Source organism: Carcharodon carcharias, chromosome 28, assembly GCF_017639515.1.
Source record: "Carcharodon carcharias isolate sCarCar2 chromosome 28, sCarCar2.pri, whole genome shotgun sequence".
Lineage (NCBI taxonomy): Eukaryota > Metazoa > Chordata > Chondrichthyes > Lamniformes > Lamnidae > Carcharodon > Carcharodon carcharias.
Genome location: NC_054494.1, coordinates 22,458,357 through 22,478,903, shown reverse-complemented (window position 1 = coordinate 22,478,903; position 20,547 = coordinate 22,458,357). Strand labels below are relative to the sequence as shown.

Genomic DNA, 20,547 nt, shown 5'->3' with positions numbered 1-20,547 from the left:
TCAAGCTTTTGATTCTAGCTGTCAATCATAGAGGTATCAATTTCACTGTACATATCAAGTCATTTCATGGAAATGCTCTAGTATTACTTGACACGAGTTATAAGTATTATGCATCTGTTGAATATCCCAATAAATTTTGCTGGATCTATGCATACTACAAATCAAATGCAAGGGTTAAACTTCACCTTTTATTAAATAAAACTCTATGTATTGTATTCTTCCGATGGTTCGGGTTAAAATGTATTTTATTAGTTAACATAGGATTAGAATCAAATAATTATCTGTACACATGTTAGTACTATCAGCTGATTGAATGTGTTCTTAATATTAATGCTGAAATATTTTATCCATTTACACAGGAAGAATTGTTACATTTCTCAGAAAAATCCACCTCCAGGATGCATATTTTGGGATATGTTGCATTGCAATTTTAAGCAGAATAATTTTGTTTTTGCTCCCGAGTATGTAGGTTTTAGCTGGGAACAATTCCATTAGCACAATAGTCCCTCTTATCCAAAGTGCTGTTTGTCACATCTGAATTGTTACGAGCATCAGAAAGCATTGTGACTGTGTAGGAAATTATGATTGAGCCCCTCCATTTCTTAACCTGATGTTGCTGGAAACTGTGAACATCTGGATGCCAGTCAGATAGAAACTTTGGTCAATTTTTCTTTACCCTCACTGTGGGCTTGGAGGCTAATTGCAGCATACTAACCCCTGCCCACACCAGTTAACTCAGCACCGACCTGGAACTCTTATTAAAAAGTACCACACTGGGTGGTGTATTTACATACTAGACCACTGGGGGCATCCTGGGCCTGTTCTAAAGCAGCCACTCATTGTCATGCTTTTCTAGTCCCTGAAATTATCTCAGGCACACACAATGTTTCCACTTCACAGTGCATAATAACTGACAAAGCTATCACTTGCTGGCACTCGCCCATCCTGAAAGCGATTCCAATGTATTGTTGAAAGGTTAGAATTTAAAATACAAGTTTTGCGTTCGTCAGCTGCTAAAAGCAAAAAAAGGGGTTTTAATTGATATTAATGTTTCCATTTTCACTCATATTGTTAGCACAAGGCCTTATTTATAATCTAGACGAACTCCACGGCGTAATCTGCAATCCATCAATCTCATTAATCCATCAGAATTTGGTTTTGACAACCAAGGACAAATGATCAAGTTGCCACTGTTACTGTAATTAACACAATAACTTTGCTTGAAAAAAACATATTGCACCAATCAGTATATTAACACGCCCTGCCTGTATTTAGCATGTTCTTGCAGATAATTTGTTGCAACAATGTGCAACTGTTACTTAGGAACTCACCACAGCAGCTGATTACAGCTGAATGAGCAATGTGGCAATAAAAACTATAGAAATGAATTAGTGTATTACAGAAACACATGTGTCTTCACAATTAATAAATTCCACTCCATCAAATTGTGATTTAATTATGCATTATGTATGTTAGGCATGAATCATTCATGTACATTATTACCCAAGTGGGAAAATAGCAAATAGACATATCAACAGGATTCAGAACTGCTTTTTGTCAAATATAACAGCGGGAATAATAATTTAAAAATACACACAGCCGCCAAAACCAATACTAAATCTAATACACTTTTAAATAAAGTTTAATATGAAACTGGTCAAGTTTAAGAGTGATCACTGGCACAGCAGTGGTAAAACATGCAACTGTAACAAGTCTTACTTAGCACTGGTATAAAAAAAATCAGACTTGCTCAGAGGGTGAATGACTAACTCAGAAGATTAGTGCTATTTAAACAGAAAACAAATAGCCAACACACTGTGCATGAAGAATAAAAGAAAGATAGAGAAAAAGAAAGAACATGCAGTTTTATAGCACCTTTCATAACGTCAGAACACCCCAAAGCACTTCACAGCCAATGAAGTATTTTTGAAGTGTAGCCGCTGTTGTAGGAAACACAGCAGCCAATCTGCACACAGCCAGCTCCCACAAATAGCAATGTGATAATGACTAAATAATCTGTTTTTATTAGTAATGATGGTTAAATATTGCACAGAAGAACTTCCCTGCTCTCCTCTGAATAGTGTCATGGGATCTTTTATGTCTGCCTGAGAGGAAATACGGGGTCTTGGTTTAACATCTTATCCGAATTGATGGCACCTCCAACAGTGCAGCATTCCCTCAGTACTGCACTGGAGTGTCAGTCTAGATTCATATGCTCAAGTCTTGGTAGAACTTGGACCCACAAGAGACAAGAGTGCTACCAACTGAGCCATGGCTGACAGCTGAATAGCTGCACATATCTCACATCCCTTTTTAAAATGTTGTCAATTGTATCTGTTAGCTATAAAATCAAACACTGGACAGAAGTAAATTTAAACCATAACTAAGGCTAAAATGCACAATGCATTTGCCCTTGTTAGTCGGACACTGGCAGTTCAATGTTGTTGAAGCAGCTACCCAGGAATAAAGCTGTGCTGCTATATCAGCTCCTTACAACCAAATCAGGAGCAGCAATGAAACTGCTACAGAAAGAAAAATGTGTCATCAACCCAGTAAGACTTGACTCCCTCAATGTGGGTTGCAAAGTTTGGGACACGAGGAGAATTAAAAACACTTTCCTTAAAATGCCATACCCCCACAAACTTTTTGTTAAATGAACAAAATTAAATTTAAAAATCAATAGCCAATTAAATGCTGAAGCCCATTTTAACTGGTCTTAAAATCCTAGTTTAAAAAATGTTAATCTACTGTTTTGACAGTTTAGAAAACAGCACAGCATCAAATGAGCAGACAAACCAGTATGATAGCAAGCATTTACAGCACATTTCTCCCCTCTGCTGCAGAAGGTGCTCATTCTCACTAGACTTTACATCTGCACTGGTGCCACTATAGATGTCATTCAAGTGGTCATTCTTCATTAGTGAGCATTTGCAGGCTGTTCAACCATGAGGGGTGATGGCGGAGGCTGTCGGAGCTGAGCTTGATCCAGTCTTCAGCTGCTAGCAAAAAAAAAAAGCACGCACTCACACGCACAATTCTATAGCAGAATGTTTCTGGAAGTAATCAGCGGGAGTAACCCTCTTGTCCCCAGCCAGATAGTTGGGGCCAATGCCCTGTCACTTCACTGGCTGACAGCACCTAAATCAGCAAAGATGGAGGTTCAATCCTGAGTCCTTTCTGATTTGCATGACTCAATTCTACAATGCCCTGAGCAAACACCAACTGAATTATTAGGAAAGATCTGCAGTCAATATTTTAAGAAAAGCCTCAGGCAGCTCCCTTTGAATTTTTAATGATAGAATAGAGATGACTGCCCCATCTATTAACTTAGATTATTAGCTGTGCCTATGCACAGCTATATCCCTCCTCCTCCACTGGAGTAGTGGAATTAGGGAATATAACTACAGATATACTGGTGCATCAACCTGTTTTAGTGCTGAACATTATCTAAATATAAACACAGTACAAACATTCTTATTTGATGTTCTGCAATTGCTTCATCGTGATATTTTTTCCTGGTTAAATTTTATTCCAACAGCACACTTACTGACCATTTGATTTCTAAATCATCTACGGTGTACAGGACTCACAATATAAACTAATTAATGAAATTGGTCAGCACTTCTTAGATAATTAGCTCTGCTTGAAACACTCGTCAGAAATACCACTGTATTAGATACATGTGGATTTGTCATTGCTTTAATGTTTTTGTCAATAATTGTGACTGAAGCAAATGGAAATGGTAGCTAACGTGTCACACAAACTCACTGAGTAAAAACAATCTGCTGTTAAAAACAGCAAATGCTAGAAATACTCAGCAGCAGGTCAGGCAGAATCTGTTGAGGGAAAACACAGTTAATATTTCAGGTCAATGATCTGGTGTTCTGATATTCTGGAACGGCTGCAGACAAATTATCTCATCAAAAGCAAATTGGGACTTGGTAGATCATAAACAAAGTTCACTTTTTAAACTGAGTTCAAGGAGTGTTGTAAATATGTTCAATTTTCCCTGTAATTATGAAAACTTTTCCAAAAAAAAATCATATCCCTAGCTGTCACAGTGCCTTTATTTCATTGAGAATACCAGGCAACAAAATATGATATCGCACATTAACCAAATTAATCTGCAATAACTTGCTTTCCACTCCGATGGTCACTGGACACAAGTGAACTTTATCTATACTTATGCAGCAGCCACATCAAGAGGAAGCAACATTCTCACCTTCTGCAATTCTAGAGGTTTTGTATATTTCTGCCAGTAGGTGGAGAAGATGATCATTGCTATGTAGAGACAAGCCATTGGGATTGACTTCAAATTCAGAAGCCGAGTATAAAAGCTCCCTCTGGTGGCCAGTTCTGGATTAACAGGCTGCAAATTTTCCATAGCAAGATGCTGAAAATAAACATGAACACTGATTTATTGAGAGTTAGGGACTATAGAAGCTGCTTTTATGTACATTTCAAAGTAAAGCTATGCCAACGCTCAAAAGGGTTATCAACTCTTCACCCATACATTTTTATTCATTCTTAGAAACTTCTATCTACAAAATCAAATTTACCTCTGATACAGTAAGGACTTGCATTTATATAGTGCTTTCACAACCATTCTCAAGAAGTCATATTCCACTCAAAACATTTATTCAGTTTCTCACTCCACTGCTGCCAGTCCTACTGAGCATTTCCAGCACTTTCTGTTTTTATTTATGAAATACAAATTGTGTTTGACAAATCTATTGGTGGTTTTTGAGGTTGTAACTATTAGGGGTGGATAATGGGGAACCAGTGGACGTAGTGTATTTGGATTTTCAAATAAGGTGCCACATGAGGCTATTACACAAAATTATGGTTTGTGGGATTGGGGGTATTATATTAACATGGATTGCAGATCAGTTAATGGACAGAAGACAAAGAGTAGGAATAAACAGGTCATTTTTGACTTGGCAATCAAAACTAGTGGGATCCTGCCATTATCAGTGCTTGTGCCTCAGCTACTTACAATCTATATCAATGACTAAGATGAAGGGACCTATTGTAATGTATCCAAGTTTTCAGGCAATGCAAAGTTTGATGGGGAAGAAAACTGTGAGGACACAAAGAGGCTGCTAAGTTATATGGATAGGTTAAGTGAGTAGGCAAGAACATGGCGGAGAGAATAAAATGTGGTAAGGGGTGAAGTTATCCACTTTGGAAAGGCAGAATATTTTTCCTATGATGAGAAACTCAGGAATGTTGGTATTCAGAGGGATCTGAACAACCTTGGAAACAAATCACAGAACATCGGGTGGAATTTTATGCTGGCAGGATTTTATGGTCCCACCGAAGTCAATGGAATTTTGAACAGCTCACCGCATTTTACGACCCAGGTGCGACAGGGCCAGAACATTCTGCCCAAAGGAACATAGGACTTAGGAGGAGTAGGCCATTTGGCCCTTCAAGCCTGCTCTGCCATTCAATAAAATCATGGTTGATCGGGTCATGGTCTCATCTCCACCTTCCTGTCTGCCCCATAACCCTTGACTCCCCTGTCTATCAAAAATCTGTCCAACTCAGCCTTAAATAAATTCACTGATCCAGCCTGGGGAACCTGCTTGCTGGGGAAGTGAATTCCACAGACTAAAGACCCTCTTGAGAGAAAAAAAATTCTCCTAATCTCCATCTTAAAAGGGAGACCTCATATTCTTTGACCGTGTCCCCTAGCTTTCATCTCCCTTACAAGAGGAAACATCCTCCCAGTATCCACCCACCCTATCGTTCCCTCAGGATCTTATATGTTTCAGTAAGATCACCTGTCATTCTTCTAAATTCCAATGGGTATAGGCCCAACCTGTTCAACCTTTCTTCATAAGATACATGCTTCATCCCAGCATTGAGTTGAGTGAACCTTCTTTGAACTGCTTCTAATGCAATTATATCTTTTTTTAAATAAGGAGACCAAAGCCATACATAGTACTCCAGGTAGGTCCTGTACAGCTGCAGCAAAACTTCCCTGCTTTTATATTTCATTCTCCTTGCAATAAACGCCAACTTGCCATTTGCCTTCCTAATCACTTGCTGTACCTGCATACTAACTTCTTGTGATTCATGTACTAGGACACCCAGATCCCTCTAGACAACTGAGTTCTGATATATCTCTCCGTCTAAACAGTACACTGCTTTTCTATTCTTGCTGCCAAAATGGACAAATTCACATTTTCCCACATTATACTCCAGCTGTCATTTTTTTGCCCACTCACTTATCCTATCTATATTCTTTTGCAGACTCTTTACCCCCTCTTGACAACTTACTTTCCTATCTTGACGTCATCATCAAATTTAGCTACCATACATTTGGTCCCTTCATCCAAGTCATTGATGTAGATTATAAATAGTTAAGGCCCCAGCACTGATCCCTGAAGCACTCCACTAGTTACAACTTGCCAACCCAAAAAACCCATTTATCCCTAGTATTTGCTTCCTGTTAGCTAACCAACCAATCCTTTATCCTGCTAATATGTTACCCCCTACACCACAAGCTCTCATCTTGTATGTAACCTTTGATGTGACATCTTACCAAATGCCATTTGGAAATCCAAATATACCGCACCTACAGGTTCCCCTTTATCCACCTTGCTGGTTCCTTCCTCAAAGGACTCTAACAAATTAGTTAAACATGATTTCCCTTTCACAAACCATACTGACTCTGCCTGGTCCCATAATGACTTTCCAGGTATCCTGCTATTATCTCCTTAATAATGGATTTTAGCAATTTCCTTATGGTGGATGTTAGGTTAACTGGCCTGTAGTTTCTTGCTTTCTGTCTCCCTCCTTTCTTGAATACGTCCGAAAGAGACTGAGATGGATCATCCACTTACCTGGTCAGCCAGGCCAGTAAGAACGACATATTTCCTTCCCTCAAGGACACCAGTGAACCAGATGGGTTTTTACAACAATGGTCAATGGGTCATTAGACTTTTAATTCCAGGTTTTCATTGAATTCAAATTCCACTATCTGCTGTGGCGAGATTCAAACTTGGGTCCTCAGAGCATTACCCTGGGTCTCTGGATTACTAGTCCAGCGACAATACCAATACCCATCGCCTCCCCTTAAATACAGATTTACAGGTGGAAGATCTTAGTCTGGACTCACTTGCAGCTGCACTCCTGAGACGAGCTTGTTTTCAGTAAAGAATTAAATTTCATTTTACTATGATAACCAGCTACGTGGTAGGATTCAAATGTGTCAGTCGTGTCAGATTTTGTTCAATAACACTCTGTAAAGTGCCATGGGATGTTTTACTAAGTTAAAGATACTGTGTAAATAACATTGTTGTTGTAAGGACCCACAAACTGTATGTCCCATGAAGATCCAGTAATTCTCTCTTGCAGTTCTGTTAATTAGTTGGTTTGAGAAGATTTGGCCATTTGAATATAATGGGACTGCTAGTTTAAGTCTGTTAGTATAATGCTAAAATGAATTTATAACAGTCAGAAGTTACACAACATACAAGAATTACCGTAAATTAAAATTACCGTTAAAATGTGCCATCCCAAAAGTACACAAGGTATGTATAATAACAGCTGAACATAAATAAGTGCCAAACTAACAACTGTTAGTTTCTATGGAAAACCGTGGGGTAGAGGGCAGGGTCACCAATGGCAAATACCTTTCATTAAGAAGCATAAGTAAATGCAATGTAAAAATAAATATAAATTCAACTTCAAAAAACACAATATAAATAGTTGTTTGGTAATACAGAACTTGAGTATTGCTGAAAAAATACATTTTGTCAAAGCTTTTCACCTTGGACTCCTCAGGGCAATCGCAAGAACACCAAAACCAATGACAATGGTATTCTCGCAATTGCCCTGATGAGATAAGATGAAAAACTTTAAAACATCTTGATTCAGCAATAAACACAATATATTTGAAATATATTCTGCAGTTAGTTTGGCCAGTTTATTGGATTTGCAGATATGATCACATCCCAATCTCCTCCTACTTTACAAGAGTTTTAAGTGATTTTATTATTGAAAGAGCAAGGTCAGAACTTTGCCCTTGGAGGATGGGCTCAGCAGGGGTGGTCAGGAATCTGCACACCGCCCGCAATCGGCACCAGACATGTGACTTTGTCACAGGAGCAGGGACATGTTATTAATTCAATTGTAAAACTTTTATTTGCATTTGGAAACTTCATCCCACCCGTGGATGAGGTTTCCAAAAAAATGCAAAGGCCACTTGGCCTTTTCACCTGCCTGCCAGCCGTTAGGTTGGACGGGCAGCGAAAGATTTAAGTTAATCGATCACTTAATGGTCTTAACAGGCATTTTAATTTTGTTGGGTGCACTGCTGGCTGCAGAGCGTGCCCGCCAACCAAATTATCGCACAACAGCACACTGACGTCCGCACGCTCGACCGACATCAACGCATGTCATTTCACGCTCAAGCAGGTCGGGTGCGTGCTTGCCCAAGTGAAAATTTCTGCCCCAAGTTTTTGCTTTCAGTATCATATACGATTGTAACATTGATAAATGCTTTCCATTCCAACTTTTTTCCTCTCAACTCCTGCGACCAGTGTGAAGGTGGTGGTGTAGTGCTAATGTCACTAGACTAGTAATCCAGGCTAATGCTCTGGAGACATAGGTTCAAATCACACAATGGCAACTGATGAAATTTAAATTCAATTCATAAAATCTAGAATTGAAAGCTAGCTTCAGTAACGGATACCATGAAACGATCATCAACTGTCGTAAAAACCCATCTGCACTAATGTCCTTCAGGGACGGAAATCTTCCATCCTGACCTGGTCTGGCCTATTTGTAACTCCAGACCCACAGCAATATGGCTGACTCTTAACTGTCCTCTGAAATGGCCTAGCAAGTCACTCAGTTCAAGGGCAATTGGGGCAACAAATGTTGGCCTTGCCAGCAACACCTACATCCCATGAAAGAATGCAGAGAAAAACAATGTTAGTGTTTTATTTAAAAACATATAATTTTTAGCTATGTCTCATGCAGATGATGTCTCTTCCTCTGTTACACAGGTCTTGCTAAATATTTTCATAGTCCAAGGAAAACAAAGTTTCACCTGTTTATTCCAGTCTCAGGTCTGAAAACGTGAGCACCGTGTGATTGTGCTGTTGAGATAAGACAAATATGCTGCATGCATTTGAATTATCGATGCATTACTAATAGATTGGGTTTAGCTAACAAGATCTTGGTTCAAAAATAATACATGGATGGCTAAGTACATATAGTACCAGTAAAATACACAGAATGCTTATGTGATTTAATTCCATTTTTAGACTTACACAGACGTAAGAATTATTGAAAGATAATTAAGCTCACTGGACTGGTACATTATAATGGCTTTTTAAAGATTTTCTCAGGGGCTTTTATGCATGCCTTTTTATTACAGTCATAGGTCATGCTACTTTTGATGAGGCCCATAATAAGGTGCCAGCAAAAATCACCAGTTCACATAAGTCATAGGTAAAGAAACAGGTTAACATCTCACCTTCCTTTGATCAAACTATTCAGACTATAATCAGTCAGACTATTTATAATATTTGCTATTGTACAGAATCCAGATGTAGAACAAGAGGTGCTGGGGTTATCAGCATGGGGGTAATCCCAGTACCTCTAAGTGGGTGTTCCTGTAGCTTTAGCAGCATGGGGTTGAGTGGGGCATCCTGGGGTCTAGAAGCATTGGAAGGAGTTACTAGGGTCTATCAGCAATAAAGAAAGAGGGATCTAAGGAAAGGGTGCTATTAGCTAGGCCACCATAAGGCAACAATTTGGCATATTAGAACTGCTTCAGGTTTCTGGCAAGGTATATGTTGGGAGACAGTTATGGGAGAAATCTTACATTCTGCTTGCACTGGGAGGGGAAGCCTGCTCTTTACTAGTACGGGTATCTGGATTACTAGGAAAGGCAGTCCTCAAGTCTAAGAGCAGGGGGGAGTGGGGATCATGGATCACAAGTCTAATATCAGTGGGTGTTGTATAAAAGTTCAGGATTTAGCCCGTTGGGAAAGGTTTAGGAGCAGAGAACCCCAGTCTGGTTGCAATCAGATCTGATGGTGCCTGGTACCATTTGGGATAGTGTTCACACAACTTCTGAGAGCAGTGGAGGGGGGAGGAACTAGGAGTCATGGTGAACTGAGGGGTGGAAACCTGGGGTCAGCCAGTAAAGGGGAGGGGAGAGGGGAAGACAGAGACAGTAACTGAGGGGAATCTGGGACGACAGCCCCCTCTAACCTTGTTTTCTTGACAAAAAACCCACTCATCTTCAATCTGCTTCCAGGGTTTCAGGCCCAATTTGACATACAGTTGAAAACACAATGGAAACTGATGCTAGAACAGGCCCAGGAGACCAGGGCAGGGTTCAGAGTTGTTTTGACAAGACAAAAATATGTCAAACACAGAGCGGACCACAGGGGGTTGGAGGGCCAGGAGGTACAGCTATTTCAGGTGGGTGGGAGTGAGAGGGGTCCAAGCTGTAAAAGACAGACCAGCAGAGGGGGGCAGAGGGGCAGGGAATTATGGCAACAGCAGAGTAGCAGTCAGCAGGTAGGAACAGGCTTGTTTTTTTAAATTATAGCAGACCATACCTTGTAATTCTCAATGCACAACAGGATGCAGAAAGCAGACCCATCTGGATCACAGACCTCAACATCAGAATAAAATTCAAGGCCCCAACTCAGCTGTCCTATTTCTGACAAGTGTTGAACAATGCCAAGGGTACATTAAAATATTCTTTGCAACATGTTTACTTCAGTTACCATTATATTTCACTCCTGTCATGATCAATTGGGAGATTTTTTTACAGTTTAATTTGTTCAATTTCTGTTCAATAATTGGTAGATCTTACTGAAGCTTGTAGTTACTGCGTTCTGATTGGGTGCCTCCTACCTTTTGTTAGTGATTAGATTGGTTCAGGTTCTAGTTCATTGGTAGGTTTTGGCTGCATTTCTTGGCCATTGAGCTGTAATTTACTAAGTATGAAATCTGACTGAATTAGAAGGAGTAACACCAAAGCAAATTTAAAAAATGTAACTCCCAAGTGAAAGCAAATCAAAGGGTCTGATAGAGAAAATACAATAGGGCAAAGAGGTGTGCACTGTCACAGTTTTAGATTATAACCAGGAGATGTCCTGTGACGCTGATCACAGTAGCTCAGAGGATGTTTTATAATAGGGGTGTTCTCTACATAACTTCTCCCAAGCTCATCTGCTGCATAAATATTCTTCCGATCTGCTATGGTCAACATTTGTTAATTAAAAGCAGTTAAAACTCATGCTTTAATCAGTAAAATAATGTATTCACCTCTTGGCTTTGTTATTTTCTGGAAATTTTGTTCAACAGTGGATATATTTCCTGAAATAATTTTATGTCTCTTTTTCTCTGTAGCTGCGCTGGAATATGCTTGCTTGCCTGCTTTTCGATGTAGGTGAAGGGGATGTTCAGCACTGCCTGCAGGTCACAGAGAAAAGCCAAACATGTTTGAAATCATTGCCCAAAGACTGTGCTATTCTGCACTAAAAATAGATCTTTGCTTTCATAGGTCAGTTGACATTTTGTACTTACTCACTGCTTCTGAAATTGAGTGAATGGAACACTAACTTAACTGGGAGCACCTGGTGAAATTTACACCTCCAGCTACAGTGCAATCTGTGGGCTCGTATTCATGTTTGTAACAAGTGCCCGAATGGGTTGTGGGGGAAACCAGGTAGCACAGAACCATTATCCATGCCCCTCCCTCCTGCCACAGAATACAACAACTTCCGTTACAGCGTTTGTACAACAGATGTTGGTGGCAAGAGGAGTATTTCAAGCAAGGGCGATTCCTCCTAATTCCATGTGCAATATACACATAGGGCTCTTTGCTTTTGCTTTTTTGATGTGTTTATAACTCATGGAATGTCTTTTGAGGTTTATTTACATTCTAGCCATTAGAAAATCTCCATTTTATTGGTTTTTAAAATTTTCCCCAGTGGTGGACAGTTTTCAAGTACAAGAGTTTTGCAAGATGAAGGAGATTAGCCAGACGAAAAACAGGCAGGGGGAAAGGCTAAGAACTTGAACTGAGAAGGAGCCAAGAGATAGTCATAAAGGTAATGTTAGGGTAGCATAGTGGTTATGATAGCTACCACGGCAGCTAGGGAATTTAAGTTCAGTTAATTAAGTGAATCTGGAATAAAAAAGTTAGTGTGAGTAATAATGATCGTGAAACCTCTGGATTGTTCTAAAAACAGATCTGGTTTGCTGATCATCTGGTTTGCTGATCATCTGGTTTGCTGATCATCTGGTTTGCTGATCATCTGGTTGCTGATCATCTGGTTTGCTGATCATCTGGTTTGCTGATGTCCTTTAGGGAAGGAAGCCTGCTGTCCCTTTCCAGTCTGGTCTCGATGTGACTCCAGACTGACAGCAATGTGATTGACTTATACCTGTCCTCCAAAATGACCTAGCAAGTTACTCAGCTGTCACCAACACCTCCTCAAGGGCAAATAGGAATGGGCACTAAATGCTGACCTTGCCAGTAATGCCCACATCCTTCAAATGAATAAGCAAAAAAATTGCATGGGCCACTGACAAAGAAAGAATACAAAACTGTATTTAAGTAATGTATTTCATGGGATGCTCCAAAGCATTTCATAGTCTGTAAATTACCTTTGAAGCAGATGTGTAAATATAATAATTACATAAATTATTTCAGTGACTTACCGTTGACGCACTGAAGAAGAGAGAAAAGATTCTGCAACCCACACCAGTTCTGAAAGAACCAAATTTTGTGGCATTCACATAACTGCAAGAATTAAGAAATTTCAAGTTTACACATATGTCATTGAGGAAAATAAGCAATGGTACATAATAAGTAGTTTAGAAATGTTGAAATGGTGGAAGAAAAAAACAAGTCAGGAATCTTTATTACATCATTTAACTCTTCTGACCATCATGCTTATGTCAAAAAGCTTTTAGATTCTTCTTTAACACCAAGCATATAAATAACCAATGGTGAACTAGCCCAGGTAGATGATGATGTGGGAATTAAAAAGGATCAGTTAAGCTGGATACTGAAGAAAATACCTTAAGTAAATTTGCTTTCCTATTGGTACTGATGCTACGCCAATCCTCCTACTGTCTACCATTAGATCAAAAGGTTTTTTTTAAATCATTCATGGGATGTGGATGTCACTGGCTAGACCAACATTTATTGCCCATCCCTAACTGCCTCGAGAAGGTAGTGGTGAGCTGCCTTCTTGACCTGCTGCAGTCCATGTAGTGTAGGTACACTCACAGTAGTTAGGGAGGGAGTTCTAGGACTTTGACCAAGCAATAGTGAAGGAACGGTGATATATTTCCAAGTCAGGTTCGTGTGTTGCTTGGAGGGGAATTTCCAGGTGGTGGTGTTCTCATGCGTCTGCTGTCCTTGTCCTTCTAGATGGTAGTGGTTGTGGGTTTGGTAAATGCTGTCTAAGGAGCCTTGGTCAATTCCCGCAGTGCATCTTGGAGATGGTTCACACTGCTGCCACTGTACGTCAGCGGTGGAGTGAGTGAATGTTTGTGGAGGCCAATCAAGCGGGCTGCTTACTCCTGGATGATGTCAAGCTTCTTGAGTGTTGTTGGAGCTGCAATAATCTGGGCAAATGAGAGTATTCCATCCAACTCCTGACCTGCATCTTGTAGATGGTGGACAAGCTTTGGGGAGTCACTCTGGCCTGCTCTTGTAGCCAGTGTTTATATGGCTGGTCCAGTTCACTTTCTGGTCAATGGTAACCCCTAGGATATTGATAGTGGGGGATTCAATGATAGTAATGCCATTGAATGTCAAGGGAAGATGATTAGATTCTCTCTTGTCAGAGATAATCATTGCCTAGCACTTATGTGATGTTACTTGCCACTTGTCAGCTCAAGTCCAGATATTATCCAGGTCTCTCTGCATTTGGACGTGGACTGCTTCAGTGTCCAAGGAGTCGCGAATGGTGCTGAACATTGTGCAATCGTCTGCGAATATCCCCACTTCTAATCTTTTGATGGAAGGTTATTGATGAAGCAGCTGAAGTTGGTTGGGCCGAGGACATTACCCTAAGGAACTCCTGCAATGATGTCCTGATGTCCTGGGACTGAGATGATTGACCTCCAACCACCACAACCATCTTTCTTTGTGCTAGGTACGATGCCAACGAGTGGAGAGTCTTCCCCCCGATTCCCATTGACTCCAGTTTTGCTAGGACTCCTTGATGCCACATTTAGTCAAATGCTGCCTTGATGTCAAAGGCAGTCACTCTCACCTCACCTCTGGAGTTCAGCTCTTTTGTCCAGGTTTGAACCAAGGCCGTAATGAGGTTCTTGTAAATGAATGGCAGTGGATAATTAGTCTGTATCAGGAACAAAAATCTTTAGTACTGTATTGCCAGTAAAGACCAAACACGTGATGTTTGGAGAATATGCAAAAAGCTGCTTCCCACACATATTTAATTACATGGATGCCTCACATTTCATTTCCCATGAAATCACTCAGGAATCATCTTTTATATATTGACAAGTAGGTCAAACATGTACACACACCTATTTGGAGGTTTTACGTATTGACCTTGTGACATCCATCAGATATTGTCCAGTGAAATAGCACTGATTTTGTTCTCAAGTGGGTATACTTTCAAGAGTCTGGTCAGGACTAACATGGCATTTTTCTCTGTAAATTGTTCTGAGTTTGGAGGAGGAGAGACACAAAAGTACATGATACATTAGCAACTGCGGTAATGTTACCATCTATCTGTTATTTAAAATTCTTTCATAGATCACACAACACACTTTAGATGACATACTTAATGAATTGCTCAACTATTCTGCTCAATTAATCATTCGCATTTGCTCAGGTATCTTGTCAATACCATTGCCAATCAGGATCCAGGAACCGAATGCCACTTAGCCAACCAAATTACTCGTCAAAATAATTTTGGACAATACTTTCCTGCTTCACACAGCACAGGCAAAATGCGAAAACAAAATAGTTAAACTTTGCCACAAAATTAATCATTTCATGTTTGAAATGCCTACATGAAGCTTCCCTTCACTCTCTCTGGTTAAACTTGAACTGTTCTGACCCTCTCTTAGGGACATGGGTTATGCTTGAGTTTCACCGTTCGAAATTCCACTTGAACTTTGGTGCTGTGGATACTGGCTCCCACCAACCAATTCTGTGTGATTAAGAGAGATACACCATGATGATAACTGGGACAGTTAACTGAACATTAGGTGGACCTTGATGGGAATAAATTAATTGTAGCAATTTTTGTAGTATTTTGCTTATTTTTTCACAGAAGTATTCTAGAAAGTCTGGAAATAATAGCGGTTAGTTAATGCCACTAATTTGAATGTTTATTCAGACCAGGATAAAGGGCAGTTATTAAAAGGATTGAATATTGGACATCCTTGTTATTATGTAGGTTAAGTTGTCAGCGAACATTTGTTGGCATTAGTTGGAACAAGTGGGAAGTACTGAATGGGGTCAAGATGGAGTGAAAATGTAAGGAGACTTCAAGTTCATTTTAAGGCAAGTGAATTTGCAATAGATGCCTAAGAGAGAAGTTTTACTTACAATCTATGAACCTGCTGCCAACATATAGATTAAGGTACAGATTTTACCTGCCCAATCCACAAAAACATAATGTAGGAGAGTCGGTCCATGAAATCAATGAGTATCTTAGCCCGAAGTCACTTGTTATTGCAAAACAGTTCAAGTTTGACCAGGGTGGGGGCAGGGTGAGGATGAGAATATTTCTCAGTTTGTAGGAAGATTGAGGAAATTGTCTGAAACATATGATCTTGATGCTTTCTCAGTGATGTAAGGAACCACTTTGTCTGCAGTTTGAAGAAAAAGTCAATTAAGCGGAAAGCATTGGGAGAAGCCAGATACAGGACTGCTTGAACTCTCAAAATAACACTGAATGAGGATTGATCTCAGGCATGTTCGCAAGATACAAACCACAGGATCCAAGTGATCCAGGCTGAAGAGGCACTTAACCAAGGCGGGGGGCGGGGGGTGTTGGGAATTATCATCCAGGCCAATGTTTCACTAAGAAGGTTAAATGTCATAACTGTAGACAATTGGGTCACTTAACTAAGTGTTACCTAACGTCAGTAGGCAATGAAACATTGGGGGCAGGGAGAAAAAGACCACTACCACATCATTCTTCACAGTGCCAAAATATGAACAGAAGAAGAGAGCAAAATCCAGTGTTCAGTGCTTTGATGAGGAACCTGAGGCAGAATCCACATCACAAAGGGAGATGGATGAAGAAGAAAGATGTTTTCCTGTATATTCCATAACAGGAAAGGAACAACAGGAGAATGGGGTCCCTATCTAGCTAGGGGATATTAAGCATAAATTTGAATTGTATGTTGAGGCTGCAGTAACTAATTTGTCACCAAATTACTCAAGGAATAGCATCTGAAAACTGCTCTACAAAATCAATGTTTCAACAAAATGCGGAAATCGGAAAAACAATTGTCTGCAACTGTAGTTATGGGAAAACGTCCCTCATTGGTGTCTGATATTGGTTTTGTAGGCCAAAGTTAAACTGGGTCAATATTAAGATCACCACTCAAAAATCCACAAGCATACTTGTGGTAAGGGAGAAGTCCTTATACAGTCCAAAACCTGGTAGCGAAAGGTATCCAAGTACAGTTTAATGTGAAGGAGAATATGAAGCTAAAATGTTTGAAGCCCAGAATGGTAACATCAGCTCTGCAGGAATAAAGATGTTGGAAACTCTAGATAAATTACATCTACCACATCACCCTCATCTATGCTTGCTTACCTTTTCAAAAATTAAAAAAAGAGGTTGGTCAAGCAAGAAATTCCCTTTTGAAATGCTCTACAGGAAAGGATATCAGCAAAATTAAATCACATGAAGCGCAAGCGTCATTCAGAAAATAGACCATAGTGACTGGCCAAGCCAAATTGTACCTGCTGTAAAAACTGACATTGGTAGAAGAACTTATGGTGACTACTGAGTAAGTCTAGACCCTAATCTGGATCTTCATAAATATCTTCTGGCAAGGGCTGAAGAACATTTTGCCAATCTCAGTGTTGCCCATCAATTTGATAAATCAGATCTTTCCTAGGCTTACTTGTAATTGGAGCTTGCTGATAAAACTCAAAAATAGGAGGCTACATATTACTTAGAAAATAAGAATCTAAATAGGGTCGAGGAGCAAAGGGACCTGGAAGTATAAATAAACAAACCAAATACACAAATCAAAAGTAGCAACAGAAGTTAACAGGACCATAAAAAAGCAAACCTAACACAGGAGTTTATTTCCAGGGAACTGGTTCTTACAAGTTTTTCGCAGGGAGCACTTAGGTGGGGCAAAAGACCCTGCAGACCACCTATGGTCTACTCACCCACTTTCACTTGCCACCACAAAAAACTCATCAGAATTAAGGGGAAGAATGGCATTGCTTTTGATGAGGTACCAATGAGGTGATGTCCGCTTCCAAGACAGAGCTTAAGCCTCAAGTTGGACTCCACGTTCAACCAGTACCTCTGCTTTGTTTTCAGTCCCAGAAGTCATGAAAGTCTGATCTCGTAGTTGCTTCTTGTTGGGAATAGGAGTAGGTGCCTGAATGGTGGGGCTGAGGGTTCTGGCCTGTTCTCTCACACAGCCTCAGCCGTGGCATTGCCTATCAGTGACCTGCATTTTGGACCAACTCGTACACTACCTGGAAGACCCTCACAGACCACCAGTGGTCTGTAGAACACATTTTGAGAACCACTGTTCTAGGGGGATAGAATTGAAACATAAAGAAGTTATGTCAAGCTTGTATCGAAATTTGGTTAGACTACACCTGCTGTGCCATGTACAATTCTGGTCGCCATGTTATAAAAAAAATATAGAGGCATTGGAAGGGGTGCAAAAATGATTTACAAGGGTGATCCCAGAAATGTGATGTTATACCTATCAGGAGAGGATGAACAGGCCGGATCTCTTCCCTCTTGAGAAGGAAAAGTGGAGGAATGACCTGATAAAGATCTTTAAAAGAAAGAAAGGTTTCAATGGAATGAAAATGGAGTGTATTTCCCATTTGTGGGGAAGACCATAACTAGAGGCTAGATAGTCACCAAGAAATCCAATAGGACATTCAGAAGAAACTCCTTTACCCAGAGAGCGGTAAGAGGTGGAAATTGCTATCACATTAAGTGGTTGAAGAGAACACTATAGATACATTTAAGGGGAGGTTAGAAAAGCACGTAAAGAAGAAGGGAACAGAAAGTTATGCTAATGAGGAAAGATGGGAGGAGTCTCAGGTGGAACACTTATCCATGTTAAACTCCATCTGCCAAATTTTGGCCCATTCACCTAATCTGTCCATATCCATTTATAAATTTCTTATTTCTTCCTTGCAACTTACTTTCCCACCTATTTTGGTGTCATCTGCAAATTTAGCTATAGTACCTTCTATCCCTGAATCCAAGACATTAATATAGATTGTAAATAGTTGGGGCCCAAGGACTGAACCCTGTGGCACCCCACTAGTTACAGCTTGCCATCCAGAAAAAGACCCATTTATCCCGACTCTCTGCTTTCTGTTGGTTAGCCAATCCTCTATCCAAGCTAATATATTACCCGTAACTCCGTGTGATCTTATCTTGTTTATTAATCTTTTGTGCGGCACCTTATCAAAGGCCTTCTGGAAGTCCAGATATACTACATCTACAGGATCCCCATTATCCATTTTGCTTGTCACATCTTCAAAGAACTCTAGCAAATTAGTCAAACATGATTTACTCTTCATAAAACCATGCTGACTCTGATGGATCGTATTTTGACTTTCCAAATGCCCCATTACTTCTTCCTTAATAATGAATTCCAACAATTTCCCAACGACAGACACTAAATTAACTGGTCTATAGTTTCCTACTTTCTGCCTCCCCCCTTTTTGAATAAGGGTGTTATATTAGCATTTTTCCAATCCACTGGAACGTTTCCAGAATCCAGGGAATTTTGGAATATTATAGCCAATGCATCCACTATCTCCGCTGCCACTTCCTTTAAGACCCTGGGGTGTAGGCCATCAGGTCCTGGGGACTTAACACCCTTTAATCTCAATAGTTTGCTCACTACTTTTTCTCTAGTGATGGTGATTGTTCTAAGTTCCTTCTTCTCTATACTCTCTGCATTACCTGTTACTATTGGGGTGGTACTAGTGTCCTCCACCGTGAAAACTGAGGCAAAATGTTGATTAAGCATCTCTGCCATTTCTGCATTCCCCACTATTAACTCCCCAGTCTTGTCCTCCAAGGGACCAACATTCACTTTAGCTATTCTCTTTCCTTTTATATACTTGTAGAAGCTTTTGCTATCAGTTTTTACATTTTGCGCTAGCTTTCTTTCATAATTTACCATTGCTCTTTTTATTTTTTTTTAGTAACCATTTGTTGATCTTTAAATGTTTCCCAATCTTCCAGCCTGCCACTGACCTTTGCAATTTAGTATGCCTTAGTTTTTGCCTTTATGTCATCCTTAGCTTCCTTGTTTAGCCATATATGCTTTTTCCCCCTCTTACTATCTACCTTCTTCTTTGGAATATATTTTACTTGGGATGAATTGAATATCTCCTTAAATATCTGCCACTATTCAACAACTGTCCACCTTGTAGTCTTCCTGCCCAGTCCACTAGGGCCAAATCTGCCCTCATGCCTATGTAGTTACCTTTGTTTAACTCCAAAACATTAGTGTGGGACTCAAGTTTCTCGCTCTCAAACTGAACTTGAAATTCTAGCATGCTATGATCACTCTTCCCTAGAGGATCCTTTACTATGAGATCATTAATTAATCACATCTCATTACACAAAACCAAATCCAGAATAGCCTGCTCCCTGGTTGTTCCACAACATTTAACCTATCTATGTCTCTTTGCAGATACATAATGTCCTCCTCACAACTTATTTTCTACCTATCTCTGTATTGTCATCAGATTTAGCTACAATACCTTTCCCTTCGTCCAAACCACTAATCTAGACTGTAAGTAGTTGAGGCCCCAGCACTGATCCCTGTGGACTCCACTAGTCACGGTTTGCCAACCTGAAAATGACCCGGCTCCGTTTCTTGTTAGCTTGCCAAACCTCTATCCCTGCTAATATATTACCTCCAACACAGTGAACTCTTAACTTGTGTAGTAACTTTTTATGTGCCACCTTTTTGGAAATCCAAACACCTCTACTGCTTCTCCTATACCGGTTCTAATAAATTGGTCAGTAAACAAGCACAAAGGTAGTGGCTCATGACTGAGTGCAGCTCAAGACCGAATGTCAACTTGGGAATAAATGAAGGAGTTTTAAGGGTTAATCTCTTTCTAAAATCTAATCAAGTTTGGATTTAGCATTTAACTACAATTCACTGTTAAAGTTAAGTTTCTTTCAGCCTTAGTCAGGGATCAAAAAGCTCCCTGCTGGAAAAACAGCTAGTTGGTTAATTAGGTAGCTAATGATAACTAGTTTCTCTAGCCAGCAGTGCCTGACTCAACTCTGTAGAATTTCAGCTAGTATAAATACAGGC

The 20,547-nt window shown here is 40.0% G+C and overlaps 1 protein-coding gene across 13 annotated transcripts in view; it reads right to left on the bottom strand.

Annotated features, from left to right (window-relative positions):
* LOC121270758 (elongation of very long chain fatty acids protein 5-like) overlaps window positions 1–20,547 on the bottom strand; it is a 63,647-nt gene that overhangs the window by 30,026 nt on the left and 13,074 nt on the right. For 2 of the 13 annotated variants that reach the window (XM_041176159.1, XM_041176158.1), the window contains 3 exons: window positions 14,551–14,689; window positions 12,706–12,787; window positions 4,223–4,393 (listed from right to left, as the gene is read on the bottom strand). In XM_041176159.1, the coding sequence (XP_041032093.1) occupies window positions 4,223–4,393; window positions 12,706–12,787; window positions 14,551–14,585 (288 nt within the window). In that variant the 5' untranslated portion in view covers window positions 14,586–14,689. Of the gene's footprint in view, window positions 1–1,436; window positions 3,139–4,222; window positions 4,394–11,304; window positions 11,452–12,705; window positions 12,788–14,550; window positions 14,690–20,547 lie in introns of those variants that run through there. The other 11 variants (XR_005941605.1, XR_005941602.1, XR_005941610.1 and 8 more) reach the window with 10 other exon arrangements.